The sequence below is a fragment of the Hemitrygon akajei genome, chromosome 10, assembly GCF_048418815.1.
Source record: "Hemitrygon akajei chromosome 10, sHemAka1.3, whole genome shotgun sequence".
Classification (NCBI taxonomy): Eukaryota; Metazoa; Chordata; class Chondrichthyes; order Myliobatiformes; family Dasyatidae; genus Hemitrygon; species Hemitrygon akajei.
In genome coordinates this window covers 164,758,154-164,776,975 of record NC_133133.1, presented here as the reverse complement: position 1 = coordinate 164,776,975, position 18,822 = coordinate 164,758,154, and the positions used below count along the sequence as shown (strand labels likewise).

At 37.9% G+C, this 18,822-nt stretch overlaps 1 protein-coding gene across 1 annotated transcript in view; it reads right to left on the bottom strand.

The window, feature by feature from the left end:
* ptprq (protein tyrosine phosphatase receptor type Q) overlaps positions 1-18,822 on the bottom strand; it is a 167,236-nt gene that overhangs the window by 21,531 nt on the left and 126,883 nt on the right. Inside the window, exons 46-51 of the mRNA XM_073059606.1 lie at positions 17,557-17,715; positions 15,715-15,934; positions 11,011-11,084; positions 8,007-8,106; positions 7,490-7,618; positions 4,975-5,019 (exon numbers count right to left, since the gene is read on the bottom strand). Of these exons, the coding sequence (XP_072915707.1) occupies positions 4,975-5,019; positions 7,490-7,618; positions 8,007-8,106; positions 11,011-11,084; positions 15,715-15,934; positions 17,557-17,715 (727 nt within the window). The remainder of the gene's footprint in view (positions 1-4,974; positions 5,020-7,489; positions 7,619-8,006; positions 8,107-11,010; positions 11,085-15,714; positions 15,935-17,556; positions 17,716-18,822) is intronic.

The following is an 18,822-nucleotide window of genomic DNA, read 5'->3' as shown; positions in this document are numbered from 1 at the left end:
TTGTTTTGTTGGCAGCAGGAGAAAGTTCTGAAATTTAAAAGTATAAAGATACAGATAAATATTATCATAACTTCTGCTGTATGGGCTAGCATCACCTGATGCCATCACTATTAGAAATGAAAGAAACCAGCATATTGAACTCTGTAATGTCCATCTAGTTGTAAAATACATCAGTGAAGTTAAAATTTACTCAAGCAACTGTATAAAGCAGCACAGTACATAAAAATAAAAAGATTAATTTATGATTTTACTTCAGACTCTTACCAGAGTAAAACATCTCTTAAAAATTCTTATTAAATCATGAAATTTAATTATTTATGTCCTATTTGCTTCATTCAAATCCTGCGTTGTACAGTAATAGTTGTCGAGGGATACAGCACAGAAATGGCCCCTCTGGCCCACTGACTATTTTGCCCACCTACATTAATCCCATTCGCCTCCATTAGGAATCTACTTTTCAATACCCAGCCTATTGAGTATATGTCAAAGTGCCTCTTAAATGCAGTAATTGTATCTAATTCTACCACCTCATCTGGCATTGTGTTCCATAACCATTCTGTGTACAAGATGTACCACTCAGATCCTTTTAAAACTCCCTCCTAACTGAAATCCCTGCGCTTGCCTTTGACACACCTATCTTCAGAAATGGATTTTGACTACCTCCCTCTCATAACATTATACATCAATCAGATCATCTCTCAGCTTCCTTCACTCCAGGGAAAACAAGCTTAGACTATCCAATCTCTCCTCAATATCCAAAGTCCTCCAGTCCAGCCAATGTTCAGTTGAATCTCCTCTGCCATTCTTCCATCACAACCAATTCCTTTCTGTAGTGTACTTACCAGAACGGAACACAATACTCCAAGTCACTTAGTTTGAAAAAATTATTGCCTTATAAATGGTATACTTTTATTTCATCAGGTAATGCATTATGTACAGTATGTATTATTGGATACATAGTATTCAATGTTCATTTCTGGAATCCAAAAAAAAACCTTATCTAAAGAGCAGGATAAAATTAACAAAAATAGTTGCTGAGTTCACAGACAAAACTGTAGAAAATTAATAATTTTATAGAATCAGAATCAGGTTTATTATCACTGGCATGTGACGTGAAATTTGTTAACTTGGCAGCTGCAGTTCAATGCAATACATAGTAAGTAAATCGATTACAGTGTATGTATATTAAATAGATTAAGAATTGTGCAAAAAATATGTTTTTAAAAAATGAGGTAGTCTCCAAGGGTTCAAAGTCAATTTTGGAATCAGATGGCAGAGGGGAAGAAGCTGTTCCTGAATGGCTGAGTGTGTGTCTTCAGGCTTCTGTACCTCCTACCTGATGGTAACAGTGAGAAAAGGGCATGCCCTGGGTGCTGGTGGTCCTTAATAATACACGCTGCCTTTCTCAGACACCGCTCCCTGAAGATGTCCTGGGTATGTTGTTTTTATAAATTAAGTATTAAGTACTGTATAAATGTTTGTGGGCACATTTGATTCTGAGGAGAAAGCAGCTTATATGAAAAAAATATTTTTTCTTAAGCATTCCAATGATGTCATTACATGTTTACATGAATGAATTCAGTCATTTACGTAAACTTTTATCAGTCAACGTTCTCTGGTGTGTTGCAGATCAATACTGCAATCTGAGGATTTGATTGGTTTGGTATGAAGGTCTGCTGCAGAAACTAATGAGTCTGATTTCTGGACTGGGTGAATTAACACCAATCCCTGGGCATCAATGAAAAGAAGCCCAGAGATCCTGGGAGCAGCCAAGATCAAGGCTAAAGACCTCGGGAGTACTTCAAGCAAGAGATCATCAGCACAAAAGATGCAGAGGATCTGTAATTCCAGCAATATTCAAATGTATGTACTGCCTTGCTCATATACATATTACACTTCATTGTTAAACAAAAATTGTTTCAACAGCTCCTGAGAGCTTTGACCTTGACTTTGGCAGCTCCCAGGGTCTCCAGGCTCCTTTTTGTTGATGCCCAGGTCTTGTTGATTCACTCAGTCTGGATGCTGGACTCAGCAGTTTCTGCAGCAGTCCCTCAAGCCGAATCAATCACAACCCAGATTACACCACTGAGCCTAGAACTAGGGACTTAGCCTCAAGATTCAGGGGAAATAATTTAAGATTGAGATGAGGAGAAACTGTTTTTCCCAGAGAGTAGTGAATCTGTGGAATTCTTTGCCCAGGGAAGCAGTATTTGTAGGACTATTAAAACCTATAAGAGTTTAATCATTAATCACATTTTACTCTGTATTAAATTTAAGTGTTCTTTCCAGTTCTTTTAAAATTCTTATTCTATTGAATATGAGATACTGCTTTCAAATTACATTTCATGGAAGAGGACAAGAGAACATCATGAAGACATGCCAGGAAGATGCTCTCTAGAACAAACTCTCTAGATCCAAAAACCTGGAGGCCAGGCCCTGCAACTTAATAATAATCAAAAGAATTTTGCCATAGCAAAAACTAAAATGCTGGAAGAAATGAGTGGATGAAGCAGCCTCTGTGGAGGCAAAGAGATGGTTAGTGCTTTGGGTCAAGACACTGCATCAGTTCCTCCCGCAGTTTATTATTTACTCCAGTTTCCAACATCTGCAGTACTTGATGTCTATGGATAGAGTCACAGAATCATAGAAATGTACAGGACAGAATCAGGCCCTTTGGCCCATCTAGTCCATGCCGAAACATTTAAACTGCCTAGTCCCATTGACCTACACTGGGACCACAGCCCTTCATACTCCTACCACGTAGCTAGCTGTTGAAATCAAGCTCACATGTACCACTTGTGTTGAAAGCTCATTCCGCACTCTCATGCCCCTCTGAGTGAAGAAGTTTTTCCTCATGTTCCCCTTAAACTTTTCAGCTTTCACCTTTAACCCATGGCCCCTAGTTGTAGTCGCACCCAACCTCAGCGGAAGAAAAGTCTGTTTGCATTTACCCTATCTATACCCCTCGTAATTTAGTATAGTTCTTCCCATAGTCTTCAATCTGTTGGAAGATTGTTACAAAATGCTAAAAGTGAAGTTGCTACCAACCTCTATTAATGGCACAACTTCTCTAAAACATATAAATTCACTTCCTTCCTCAACTTTTTGTCTACCTCCTTCAGACTGCTAAATGTGTAATTAGTTTCCCTGCTATCAAATATAATTAACATCAACCTGTTGCATTGTTGAGCAAAGGCAGTATGTCTCATATCAATCGAATAGCACCAGAAGCATAACAAACAATTTTTGCATGATTTTACCATCTGATGGATTTTCTATAGGCTTCTGTAAGTTCTTACAGTAATAAAATAGATGGTGTTTTAAAAGCAAAGATCTAAAATATATTATATTCTTACTTTAAACATAGCACTCAAGGTAACTTTTAAGGCACAAAATTATGTTGGAAATTCAATGATTGTTTAAAACTTTAAATAAAAGAACAACATTTCTTGAAAAAGTTTCCTAAGGTCCCTGGTCCTTATCTTGCACAAAGTCTCTACTCTAAATGCTAAAACCCCTTTAGTATTCCATTTTCATATGCACTGCCTGGACCCTTCTGAATGTGTGGTGCTTATAGGCATGGGTGCTAATTACATTAGTATGTTGTATTTTACTAATGTCGCTTGAGTAGAACTTTGTCAATTCCTACAAAATGGATTTTATGTCTAAGACTTCATACCTTTGAAACAGGGGCAAAATGGCCAATTGTAATCAATTACAATCAATTACCATGAACAAGGAAACTTTCTATTCTGTGTATCCGGCAAAGAATTGTATTCCCTAGGCTCAAGTAACCAATGGGAGGCATTTTAATCATTTGCTGAAGTCTGCAATTTTCAGCTCAAAACAAAACAGACTTCAGAAACTTAGAAAGAAGTGAGCAATTAGAATTGACCAGTGATATTTGTAAACAAAATAAAGCACTACTTGGCTTAGGATTAGCTTGCAGAACAATGTGTCAACACTCTAAAGACAAGTCATTTTTTCCAGCTTGACATGTCACTGGTGAATCTCAGTGACTTCTGGCTGGTGGCTAACGAAACAAGGAAAATCACAAAATGCTTTGCTAAATCACTCTATTTCTGGCAAATAATCATCGCAAGCAATAGTCTGTATCTCCCTTTTGGATGGAGGCAATCCAACGTGGCAGAGCCGAAGCAAGGCAAGACAGCAGGCCCATCGCCAAGACCAAGGAAGACCCAAGGTTCGATTGATTTAAGCGCTGGGCTGAATCAGAAAGGTCAGGTACAGTTCAAATCAAGGTGGCTGGGTCCAGATCCCAGAGTGTATCGAAGCGAATGAATCCGATGTTCAGACGATTATTTAGGTGCTGGGCCAGATTGTGGTGAACTACATATACCTGTCTGGACACGCCCCCTTGCTGACTGCTCCTGTGGCTCCTCCCACAGACCCCGGTATAAAGGCGATTGAGGCCTGAGCCCGGCCTCATTCTCCAGGATGTAGTATGGTGGTCAACTATTGCTTGTTCTTTCTTCCAGTCAATAAAAGCCGATATCTTGACTTCACGTCTCAGAGAGAGTTATTGATGGTGCATCACAGATTGAAAAAGGTCAACGGGTGTCGGGGCCTGGGGCAAGGGTTGGCTGGTTCAGCTTGCTACTCTGCGACATTTACACAGCTCTGCGCGCAATTAAGGAAGTGTCTGTGGACAAATGCTCTTTGTGAACTTCAGTTCAGAACGCTATACGTTAGTGTTTATTGGTTCATGTTTTGTTTTTTCATGGATTCTTTTGTTTCATGGCTGTCTGTTGGGAGACCAATCTCATCATTGTATAATGTAGATACACCTTGATGATAAATGTATTTTGAACTTTGGTAGCTTGGTTTTATTTGATTCTTAATGAAACATGGGATGATAAGGAACTGATGAGACATTGGCAGGGGCACAAAACAGTTGACTCCTTGCCTGTGTCAGGATAACAGCACTCTTAAGAGAATGAATACTTCACTTACTGGATGACATAAATCTCCTTGCGTCTAAAGAATAGCGAGGAATAACTGGAAGAAAGGAGCCATCAGAATGTTAGTTTGGAGGTAACCAGAATTTTGAACCTGAAAGCCAATGTACCAGGCATGCTCTCAGATTTTTATGCATACAGTTGGAACAGTGGTTTGTAACATGCAGGTACTTTTGTCAGCAAGCCAATGTTGCTTCCACACAAGCAAATCTTCAACACTGCACCAGCATGACGTACTCATTACCAAACCACATGTATGACATTCATGCTGCAAAACAGGGCCACTCTTAAATTGATTTAGTGATAGTTAATTTACAGAGTATTTACAGATGCAAATATGCACATAAACCTTTTAAGGAAAATTTAAGTACATGTCTTAAGTTTAAACTATTCAAAGTTGTAGGTAGTAGAACTCTTTTATCTCAGGCAAACTCTAGTTGTATAACCTTGGAAACATGGAATTGCCTCTCAAAGTCCGACCCTACGTCACTGTTGTGAGAGGTGGAGATGGGTAAGGCCGGCCAACAGGGCTCTGGTGAAGCTGTAGAGGCCAATCCCCTGTACAGTGGATACAATGGACTACAGAAACATTGATGAACTCTAACCAGACCACTGACTTTGGATGAGGGGGGGGGCGGGAGAGTATCAATGGCCTATGCTCCATTGGGAGCTAGGGCCCAGGAAGAAGAAGAAGAAACATTGAATTTTAGATTTATTTTACTTGCTTCAGCTTTTCTCCCGCTTTATTGTGAATTAAATTGTAGAACTATAAAGTACTTGGTTCTATTAACTCTAACTAGTCTGCATTATATTTGCTGATTCAAACTTCCCCAAGGTTGCATTTTAATTCTGACATTTACAAATTCTATTTACAGGAAGATGAATGGCACTTGCATACAGGGACAATTCATGTCTGATCCATAATGTACAGGCTTACAAATAGACCTCCATCTAAATGAAGTAGGCTTTTGTCCTCCTTCAATGGATGGTGACAGGACTCACCATTAATGGCAGCCCAGTGATGAGAATTCAATGCACCATGAGGATGAATAAACCACACAAGATGAACAACCATTATCTGGATCATCTAGACCACACTGGGGAGTTTCATAAGAATAGGGATAGAATTTTAACAATGGCAAGATTTCAATGCATATTTGGGACTGAAAAGATGATCTAAATTTATAATTCTGAGTCCTAATCTTTGTAGGGGAAGAAGGCATGGGTGCAGATGTCAACAAAAATTCAATCCTGATTTCGGGCTATCAGGAGACAGTCATCAGATATTTGATGTGTAAAACCATCAGAGGACACATATCACCAGAAAGAGAATATCAGAAACACGTGCTTCAGTCTGAGCACCAGATTTTTGGCATGGTGATATTTCCTCCTCAACTTCAGTTTCCAAAAAAAAAAATCTGTATTAGAAACAATGGTTAAATGCTTAGGCCAATAAATTTAATTTTTACCTTTCAGTCTTACCATACTGACTTACAGATTACTCTCACCATTAAAAGCCATAAATATTTTAAATGTTGCATTCTCCAACATAATCTGTTAGGTACTACATTCCTAATTGTTTTAATATATATTTTTAAAATTTTACTGAAATACAGAGTGGAGTAGGCCCTTCCAGCCCTTTAAGCCATGTCACCCAGCAATCCTAGACTAATCCTAGACTAGACTAGATTTAGATTTAGATTAGATTTAGACTAGATTTTAGACTAGACTAGATTTAATCCTAGACTAAGCACGAGACAATTTACAATGACCAATTAACCTACCAACTAGTATGTCTTTGGACTGTGGGAGGAAACTGGAGACATGGAGGAACCACAGATGGTCACTGGGCGAATGTACGAACTCCATATAGGCAGTGGTGGGAATTGAACAAAGTTATTGAGCTAAACACTACACTACCATGATTTTGATCACTGTTTTCAATGAAAACATGTAACCTTAATGTTCTATTAAACTTAACAAACTGTATGATATTCAATTTCAATTTTATTTAATTTATCTGTTCTTCCTTGTAGAATTAAGGAATTTATAAAGAAAATGATATTTAATAAGCAAATTATAATCTCAATTTTAGGTCAGGGCACAGAACGACACAACACAAGTTGTTACACATTGAGGTACACTCGGTAATATACTCACACTTTTCAGATTAAGCTTGGAAAAAATTATACTTTTGACCAATTGAGACTTAGTTCGATTCAAGAATGAAGCTTAAGCATCATGTTAAAACAATAATTAAAACAATGTTATATATCCATGCAAATCTAGGGACATCCCATTTTTAAGCACAAACAATATTTTGTTGTGTTGCTTCATGCTCAAGGAGGTCCTTCATCTGTTTTTGGTGTGAAGCGGCTGAAAGATGAGATTTTGCCTTCTGAAAAGGAATTGAGTGACCTCAGTAAATTACAGCACCGCAAACACTTCCAAACAAGCAGTGGTCAGAATAGGGTCAGGACCCCTTGGTTACTTGCACATCTGAAGCTCACCGAGTCAGCTTCTCCTCCCTCAGCTCCAGGTCTGTCACTGCGATCATCTGGTCCAGTTTGAATTTAGTGTCAATAATTTCTGCATCCCTTGGAGAGTATGTACCACCTTCCTTCTGCTTCTGCCTTATTCTGTTTATGGATTACCAACACAAGCAGACATGGAAGATTATTAAATACAGCAAACAATTCCTTTGTCTTCAAGGAGACACAGACTGGAAGAAATTTGCATTCTGATACAAATTAAATTCTGACAAAACAATGTAAAAATACTGAGGACATTTCCTTGCCTAAAAGAAACTTGGAGTAAGATCGAAAGCTGGAGTATTTTCAAGCTTCTTATATACTTTGATGCAATAGTACAAATACATAGAGAAATTTTGTGACTAATTAAATAGTATTATCCCTAAATTAATAGCAGTATTTTGATTAACTATACACTGAAGTTGTCAGAATAATTCCTGGGTAAGTTAGTTTTATTAAAATAAGTTTGAGCATCTGTAAGATTTATCCATCCTACCTTGCAATAACGTAGCCAACAATCACAAGGAGGACGATAGAAAGCACACACAAAGTCACTGCGAGTACTATTTCAATCGTTCTTCCTGACAAACCTTCAGCTGCAAAATCAAGAGTGTGTTGGAAAAGAATACTTAATGTTTCTAATTACAGTTATCCAATAGCACTGCTTCTTTATACTACAATTCCACTAATAGCCTTATTCTTTATAATTGTGCCTTTATTATATAGAATAATGAGTTATACTGTACTTTGAAGTCTAGTATCACATCTGATTCTTTTCAAAACTGCAAATACATTTTGTCTTTAAAAGACAATAATCCGCCAAACAATGTTTCAGACGTCTTCCTGGAGCAGATGAGTAACATTCCAAATGAGAAACATTTTTGTTTTCTTGAAATAAAGTTTGGATTTTGTAAATCCCACTGACTTCATAGGAATGCTGTTGGGTTGGTATTCTTGCCATTAGTCGACAGGACAGAGGTTGTTAACTCTCAAATTCTCCAAGGAAGTGCAATAAACTCTAGGGCCCAAAATGCTCACTCCAAGCATTTCTCCAGCAGAGAAAGTGTAAATGATATACTTTCACAGATCTCAAGATCTCATTAAACTTTCTGGTAGATATAAGTACAGTGATTTTCCTCATTAATGAAGTGATAAAGAATCCATTTGCTTAGATGGGAATCAAAATCACGTAAATTTAAACTATAATTTAGGAAGTGAAATGTAATCCTGGTTCAGGAGAAAATCCTGGTGAAAGACTTAATGAAAGTGTACACTTTTATAGCATATTGTAACATAGCTGCTAAAATCAGCTAACTTTTAAAAAATCATTGAAGTCCTTGAAGAGTAAAACAAATGAACCAACAAAATCAAAGAACTGCAGAAAATAATTGGAAGCAAAATTAGGAAAAAACAGGACTCTGGTTTCACCATCATTAGTTGCTTTGAACTGCATGAAGCAACAAAGCTTTGTTTATACAGGTTCATTAAACTCAGTGAAATCAGTGCCCTGTATAAACAATTTAACTATTTCATACCCTGATTCTTATGACACAAGATACCTTCCTAATGATTAAGATTTTTAAAAACAAAATCAGAATAAATGATTAATTAACACTCTAGTACAAAGTTTGGTAGCTATAGTTAATAGTTTTATACATCAATGTTCCCACTGAAGAATTAATACTGAAAATGCTGTGGAATTAATTCTGTAACAGATAACAGATTACAAGCTAAGTTAATAGGACAATAATATTTGGCAGTTTTACTTTAACAATTACACTGACATTATTTTCTATGTTTTACAGTAACTAGTGAAATGTTTGTTGTGTTAGAAGTTCTACAATATATACCAAACTAATCAAAATTAAAGTGCTTTCTTAGTAGTGTTGCAGGATTTTGGCTAGCAGAACTCAGAATACCAATCAGATTGGTATGCACTATCAAAACCAATGCCTTTCCATTTCTGCTATAATATGAACACACTTTCAAGGACTCTTCATCTCATGTTCTCAAGATTTAATGCTTATTTATTATTTATTCTTTTTGTATTTGCACAGTTTGTTGTCTTCTGCACTGTGGTCGAACACCCTAGTTAGGCGGTCTTTCATAGATTCTGTTATGGTTATTATTCTACAGATTTAAGTATACCCACAAGAAAATGAATCTCAAGGTTGTATATAATGGCATAAATGTATGATAATAAAATTTCCTTTGAACTTTGAATATACAATTGATTTAATATAGGGTTTTGACTGGCTGAGTTTCTCAAGCAGTTGTTTGTCAATATAATTTTCAATTCCTGGGCCTGGCATTGATTCTTAAATTTACAATTCTCACATAGCTTATAAGTTCCAACGTTGATCTCATAAACAGAACAGTGGATATTCCTTTTGGTATAAACAGAATGCAGTCAGTTTTTAAGTTTCTCAGGCCAACATTGAAATTTCAATGAATGTTATTATCAGCACTGTAAATGAAAATTATTAACAGTTTTCAGCATTGCATGGTCAAAAATGAATTGTATATAGTGGCAAATTTTTAAATGGTAATCCTCTTGTCATATCTCCATGTTTCTGTAGAATCGATGAGGATTGAGCATGGGGAGATTTACAAACCTTTGGAGCCTAAAAGCTATTGTGAAAATGGTAAAATACTTTGACTGCAAATGACATGAGGGCCATTTAATGTTATAGCACAATCTTAGGCACAATTGTATGATAATTAGAGTGTATGAAACACAAGCATGAGCAGACTAAGATACTCGGTGATTTTTGTCTTCTGTTATTTTCCTGTACCAGCTCCATATTCCACTATTTCCTTTGTGTTCAAAAATATATTGATCTCTGATTTGAATATACTCAGAGAATAAGCTTCCACACCAGTCTTGGGTGGAAAATTCCAAAAATTCACGACCCACTGTGTGCATCAGTTTCCTCAATTAATCCTGAATGGCAGACACCTTATTGTGATCGCTGGTATCAGACATCCCAGTCAAGGAAACACTACCCCTATATGTATCCTCTCAAACTCTGCAAGACGTTTGAACTTAAGGTCTGAGATCAATTGTAAAAGTTGATTGGCATATATAGAGTAAAGTGCAACTCTGATTTGACCACTTCTGTATGTGTGATATGTCTACATATAAATGATGCTGTGGCAGAAATTGATTTGCAGAGGATGTTTGATATTTTGATTACTAGAGAAATAGACCTGGAATATACATTCAGAAATCATCAGGAACAGGAATGTAGATCATAGTGGATGGAAACAGAACCTCTGACTCTAGTGGCGATGAACAGAACAGGCATACGCTATTGAGGTGGCACCATTTTAGCACAAGCGTTAAAGAACTATATTTATGTCCTAGCAACTGAATTTAAGATCAACACCTTTCATCATCTCGAATGACTAACACTAAACACTCACACCATCATAAATGAAGTAGTCAAATATACACAATAATACTGCCAGAAAAGGGAAGGCTATTTTGCATGAATTACCTAGTGTTTTGACTGGATCAGAGTAATCAGAATCTGTAAATTGGTCTTGAAAGTTTGTTGCCCGAAATTTGAATCTAAGAAAAATGACAAAATTATGATAAATAAAGTTGAGTGGGAAACACCATTTTACTCTTTTCCTCACTAATATGTAAAAAAATGGATATGATACTCTCACATATTAATATTAGTCTACTCCAAAAGCAAGCCTGAATGTCTTATAGATATAGGTATACATATATTTATTGATTTATTTCGCGATAGACTGCAGAGCAGGCCTTTCCAGCCCATCGAGCTGCACAATCCAGCAGCTCACCTAACACACTCAAGTTGATCTCCAAATTCCAATGCCTCCAGCGGTGATAGCGTTGTGAATCCTGATGTAAGAACATTAGACTCCTGAGATCTGAGCCAACTCATCATGTCAGTTTTGGCTCAATGGTACCTCTATGCACTGAGGTTGACGCTTTCTTTCTCAGGACATCACAGATGTCCTCCTTTTTCAAACAGCAGGTTTTCCCTTCTTCCACCATTGATGCTGCCCTCACCCATATCTCCTCCTTTATCTGGATATCAGCACTTACCCCATATTCTCACTGCCTTAACAGGGATAGAGTTCTGCTTGTCCTCACCTATCACCCCACGAACTTCCACATCCAACACGTCCTCCTCTGTAACTTCCGCCATCTTCAGCAGGATCCAACCACAAAACACATCATTACTTCCCTTCTCTTCCACTCTCTGCCTTCCCCAGGGATCACTCCCTCTGTGATTCCCTTGTCCATTCATCCCTCCCCACTAATCTCCAACCTGGCACTTATCCCACAAATGGCAGAAGTACTACACATGCCCAATCACCTCCATTCTGGTCCTCAAATGGTTCTACAGGGCAAGGCAAATTTTCACCTGCAAATCTGTTGGGATTATCTATTGTATCCGATGTCTCCAATGTGGCCTTTACTATACTGGTGAGACCCAATGTAGACTGGGGGCATCATTTTGTCAACCACATCAGTTCCATCTGGAAAAAGTTGGATTTCCTGGAGGCCAACCATTTCAATTTCTCTCCCCATTCCCTTTCCAACATTTCAGTCCTTAGCCTCCTCTTCTACTTCTATGAGGCCACTCTCAGGTTGGAGAAGCAACCCCCCCCCCCATATTCCATATAGGTAGCCTCTAAGCTGATGGCATGAACATCGATTTCTCCAAATTCCAGTAATTTATCCCCCTCCTTATTCCCTTTTCATCAATTTCCCCACTCTGGCTTCTTACCTCTTCTCCTCACCTGCCTATCACCTCCCCTCGTTCCTCTTCTCCTTCCCTTTCCCCTATGGTCCACTCTCCTCTCCTGTCAGATTCCTTCTTCTCCACCTCTTTGCCTTTTTCACTCATCGACTCCCAGTTTCCTTCTTCATCGCCCCTCCCCCACCTATGTGGCTTCACTTTCTAGCTTGTCCTCCTCTACGCCTACCTAATTCCCCTTCCTTTTCAGTCCTGAAGAAGGGTCTCAGTCCTAAACATCAACTGTTCATTCATTTCCATAGGTGCTGCCTGACCTGCTGAGATCCCCCAGCATTTTGTGTGTGTTGTTCTGGATTTCCAGCATCTGCAGGGTCTCTTGTGCTGATCAAAATATTAAGTTTAATGCATCATGTAGTTGATTTCATTCATTTATTTTATCATGGTGTGCAGAGGGTTAATACTTAGATAAATTTATGGAATATGGCCCATATTGTCTTTGTATATTACCGCTTGAGAACTGATTCTACAGCTGTAATACTGAAAGAATTGTTTTGGATGATCTTCATGGCCAGCTGACAAAACTTAAAATTCCTGCCGTATCTCAGTACGTGACAATAATATCACAAAAACAATACCAATTCCCAACAATGCTATTTCCAAGATGTTTGACTTTATTCTCAGCCATGGATAACATCTTCAGATTCAGATTCAGTTTATTGTCATTTAGAAACCACAAATGCAATGCAGTTTAAAAATGAGACAACGTTCCTCCAGAATGATATCACAAAAGCACATGACAAAACAGACTACAGCAGAAAATCCATCTTACATAGTTGGATTACATAGTTACATAGAAAAAACATCTTACATAGTTGACAAGGCTCCTGACCATGAATTCTGCTCTCACTGTTTCTCCCCATTCCTAGAACCAGAGTAGGACAGGGCTATAAGCAGCACTGGGGCCCCACAGGGACTGTATTGGTTCCCGTCCTGTAAACCCCGTCTACCTCAGACTTTAGGTACAACACTGAGTCAGGTCATCTGCAGAAATTCTCTGATGATTCAGCAATAGTTGGATGTACAAAGGGAGGACGGGAGGATGTATACAGGGCCCTGGTGGAAGACTTTGTAGACCAGTCTGTCGCTACCAGTACAATCTTCTCCGCAGTGGTGCGCTGGGGCAATGGCTTCAACATGGGTGAAGCCAATTGGCTCAATAAATTGATTAGAAAGACTGGCTCTGTTATAGGAGTCAAACTGGACACACTGGAGACTGTGGCTGAACAAAGGACCCTACAAAAAATCCTGGCAATTCTGGACAATGTTTCTCTCTCTCTGCATGCCACCTTGGCTGAACAGAGGAGCACTTTTAGTAATAGACTAAGACAACTGCGCTGCTCCAAAGAGCACTATACGAGGTCATTCTTACCCTGGGTCATTGGGTTCTATAATGAGTCAACCTATAGCCGGGGAAGTGATGACCTCTCGTGTTAGACTGTTTGAGGCAACTTATTTTTTATTCCTTCTTACTTCTCTTGTAATATTTGTATATCTGTGCACTTGTAATATCCTTGGGGATCAATAACGTATCTATTTACCTATCTATCCTCCTTGTCCTCATTTTATTTGCCATTGGCGTTCTTGTTCCGTTAATTCTGTTCTCTGACTTCTTACACTTCCAAATGAATACCACGCTCAGATGCCTCTACACTCTCACACACTTCAGCAGTCCCGAGGGACCACTTACTCCAGATTTCAATTCACCCTTCTATTTCCAGCAGCTCCTTTTGACAAAACCTTCCAATGCAAAACTTCCTTTTACACTTCCCTCCCGACTGTCCAGCACCTGGGGCCCAGGGCCAAAATACTCTTTCTGATATTAGTGATTTAACTACATGTCCTTTTAGTTTAGTATATTGCATTCACAATGTAGTCTCCTATACAATAAGGAGTTCTATTGCAGACTGGTTGATCACTTTCTGTAACATCAGAATCGGGCTTAACATCATCAGCATATGTCATGAAATTTGTTTTTTTAAATTTTTTTATTGAATTTTCAAATAGGTTACAGAATAGAAAGAAAAAATATAATATCAGCCCTCCCCCCTCCCCTTAACCCCTCCCCCTAACATATCTCTATATATATGAAAAAGAGGAGAAAAAAAGAAAGAAAAAAAGAAAAAAGAAAGAAAGAAAGAGTGCCTGGATATTGGAAGATCCCCACATGCTCCATGGAGTTCAAAATAGCTTTAATATATATATTTATTTCTTTCCCCAGATGACCAATAATTTTATCTTCGGAGCACCTATATATTTAATCCTATCTCTTGCAAATAAGGGTGCCAAATTTTCAGAAGTAAATCATATTTATTTCTTAAATTATAAGTAATTTTTTCAAGTGGAATGCAGCTGAAAATTTCATTCTTCCAACGATTTATACTTAAGTATAAATCCGATTTCCAAGTAACTGCAATAGCCTTTTTGGCTACTGCCAATGCAATTTTTATGAATTCTTTCTGATATTTGTTCAATTTGGGTTTCGGTTTTATCCCTTCAATATCACCTAGTAAGAATAATATTGGGTTGTGTGGAAGTTGTGTTCCAATAATTTGTTCCAGTAAAACTCTTAAATTTGTCCAAAAAGGTTGAATTTTAAAACAAGACCAAGTAGAGTGTAAAAAAGTACCAATTTCTTGATTACATCAAAAACATTGGTCAGATAAATTTGGGTTTAATCTGTTTATTTTTTGTGGTGTAATATATAATTGATGTAAAAAATTATATTGTACTAATCTTAGTCGAACATTTGTTGTATTTGTCATACTGTCAAGACATAGTCTTGACCAACTTGTTTCATCAATTTTAATATTCAAATCAGTTTCCCATTTTTGTCTTGACGTCATGAAATTTGTTGTATTTGTGGCAGTAGTACATGCAAGACATAAAAAAACAAAAAAAGAATACACACGTGTATACATACATAAAAGTTAAATTAAATAAGTAGTGCAAAAATAAAAATAAAAGATAGTGAGGTGGAGCTCATGGGTTCACTGCCCATTCACTCCATAAGTATGCATGATCAGTTTTATTGTCCATGGCACCTTGTTTCCTAATGCTGGGATAATTTGTAGAAAAGTGGAATACTTGCTATCCTGGAACCACATACATTTCCTGCTTTCCTCACACACACACACACACACACACACACACACACACACACACACACACACACACACACACACACACACACACACACACACACACACACACACACACACACACACACACACACACACACACACACACACACACACACACACACACACTTCTCCCTGATGAATGGACATAGCACTGTTTCTGTGTACCCTTTCATGTGGCAACTCCAAAACTCTACTCATTTCTAAATGATTGCTGCATTTATTCTGCTGAAAATTATGTTGCAATATAAATCAAAATTTTACTTACAGGTATTCTTTATCACTCTTTAGAGGGCCATTGCAAATTTGTTTTACATTGTGCTGACATGAATTTTCAGCTCCAATGGTGTATGTCTCTTCATTAGCATTTTGTCTCTGTGTGTTCGTTCTGCTGCATGGAGGGTTTGTAAAGCCTTCATTTGCAAAGTATGGCTTTGGCTTCTTTACATAAGCATCATACCAAGTAGAAATATTTTTATCGTTCATAGCTGTTAAGAAATTAACCAATATTAATGCAAAATAAAAACTGTGAAACGAAACATTTTTAAAACCTGTACACCAAAATTTCTAACTCTTGGTGTGATCTTGATTATTGTGATAAAAATTTAAATCTATAGAAGGTCTTGAAAGCTTGATATTTTTCTTCCTTCTCCTAAGTTTAAACTTATAATGCATATTCTCCTTGTGGTGACTCAGAGGCCTGGATTACTGCTCATTTTCTTTCTTGATTATCCCTCCTTTTCAGCTTTTGCAGTGGAGACAGATTGACAGAGGACCTTCCTTCTTTCAGATGTTCAGTCTGAGGCCCACCCCTTTGAATGTTTCAGTGAAGTATCAACAGAGCTTTGCTTTCAGTGAATATAAATGCAAGTGTCATCTGAAGACTGTAAGCAAATGATTATGCCCATTACAACAGAGGGCCAAAATAGAGGTGAGATGCAGCGGCACATCACTGTGAAGAGCACTGAGGTGATGAAAAGGGACTTCCTTGACTCTGTCTGCACTGGAATTGTGTCTACGGTGAGCAGAATTTTCTCTGGTATGTTACAGGGGGAAGTCATACTCCAAATCAGGAATTCCATGCAACAGAATTCTGATATCTTCATGATTTTTATATCATTAAGCTTCACATTCACATCACCTCAGAAACACATAGGAAGATTGAAAAGAGGATTTTGGTGATGTGCCTGACACCAGTTGGATTGGATCTATGACGTACACTTTAGATTAGGGTCATAGTTTGCATGTTATGATATTGCAGGTGTAGAAAGTTAATGAATTTCTTAGAAAGCCAAATTTCAGAAGGCTGTGGCAAGACCCTTTTTCTTTGACAAAGCTGAAGGCTTTAGTGAAGCCAAAACAACTCTGTACAGAGGTTGATGCTTGTTACAGTTTCCTTGAATGTTCTGCGCAGTGAAGATCATATTTATTGCCTTTCCTGATGGGGGAATGTGGATTCTGACTCCAGAAAGACCTCTTTGGCCACTGGTAAGAGCCAGTGAGGAGAATCATTAAAATGACTTACCTTAAGGCACACAGGAGGGAGATCTACTTTTGTTATAGTATTTGGATAATCTCATTGAAGATGGTCATAATTATCAGCTATGCAAATAACGTGGCCTTCTCACAAGGCCTTAGTATGAGTGCATAGAATATTATATTTGCATATAATACATAAATAAATAAAGATCTACTTGTTGTATAAATGCACATTCCTGAGAAGATCCTTGCAGCAGAATCCACCCTGGAAGTTGGATTGCATAGGTTTGTCAACATTCTGCAGATATTGGCTTTTTCAACAAATTATTTAATCTGCTAATTCGACATACAATCAGAATGTAACTTCATCTTGCATTGGTTCTCTTTCCTGTAGTTCACTAAGTTGAAGGAGTGGCAAGAAAAGGGAATATATTGAGTGTTCATTTTTAATGCTTCAATGTACATAATTTTTCATTGGAAGTTTTTGACCTGGAAATCAGCTATTTATACTGATTATGACAAACTTCCTATTGAGTCACTTTCACGGATTTGATCAAACCTCATCATGGCAGTCTGGTACATTTTGTCAATGTATTTATATTTAATTTCTTGGAAAAGAATAATAAATTACCTCTTATTTCAGTCACGATTACTTGGATTTTCTTGATGGACCCATGTTCATCAGTGAAGTAGCACACAGGCATTCTGATTGTAATTGTTGTGGAAGTTGCTTTAAATATTCCATTTTTATCTAAAGCTGGAACTGGCTTGAGTTTAGGTTTAGGTGGAGCTGTAGAGGAAGAAAAGGCATAATCAAGGATCAACATTATTCACCATATTTATTTACATTTGCTGGGTTGGTGTGATAAGCAACAAAAGCTACATTCAGAATTATAATGAATGAAGAATTATATACAAATAAACATAAAATGGAAGCTTTGAACATTATTCTTATGTATTAAATTCTAAGACTATGACAATCCATATTAAGTTCAGTAATACAACCTAATAACTGCATAAGTTATATTATTTGTACCATATACACTACTGTGCAAAAGTCAGGCATATATATATAGCTAAGGTGCCTAAGGCTTTCGCACAGTACTGTAGTAATTTTATGTATTGTACTGTACTGCTGCCACAAAAAAAACAACTTTCATGACATACGTTAGCAATGATAAACCCGATTCTGAAATGGGTCTCTATTGTGGACTGAGAGTGAGAAGGGGACAGGGAGAGGAGAATTATGGTTGGGAAAAGAGGAAAGAAGAGGGGAGGGAGCAGGAAGCATCATTCTGTAATGAATAATAAACCAACCCTTTGGAATCAAATGACCTTGCCTGGTGTCTCAGGGCTGGGTGTGCCTACACCTTACCCTGGGATTCCTTCTCTGTCATCTGCCTCACACCTCTCCCGCAGCGTTCTACCCTTACCATTCCCAACATCCTATGCTCCTGCCAGATTTACCAACTCGATCTCTACTCCATGTTGATAAATACAGTACTGTGCAAAAATCTTAGGCACCCTAGTTATATATATGTGCCTAAGACTTCTGCACAGTACTGTACTGTTTATGTAATGTATTTACATAATTACATGCAATTATTACATAAGAATTTTTTACTTCCTAACACCATTTGAGTAATATTCTAGCACCAAAACCCCGTACTTTCATAGACCATATGATGAGATGTTTGCTCTGGAGGTGAAATGAATGGTGGTGGCATCCGTCGGTCTCGAGAGACCATGGATCTGCGCCTGGAGTTTCCAGGGTGCAGGCCTGGGCAGGGTTGTATGGGAGACTGGCAGTTGCCCAAGCTGCAGGCCTTCCCCTCTCCATGCCACCGATGTTGTCCAAGGGAAGGGCACTAGGACCCATGCAGCTTGGCAGAGCAAT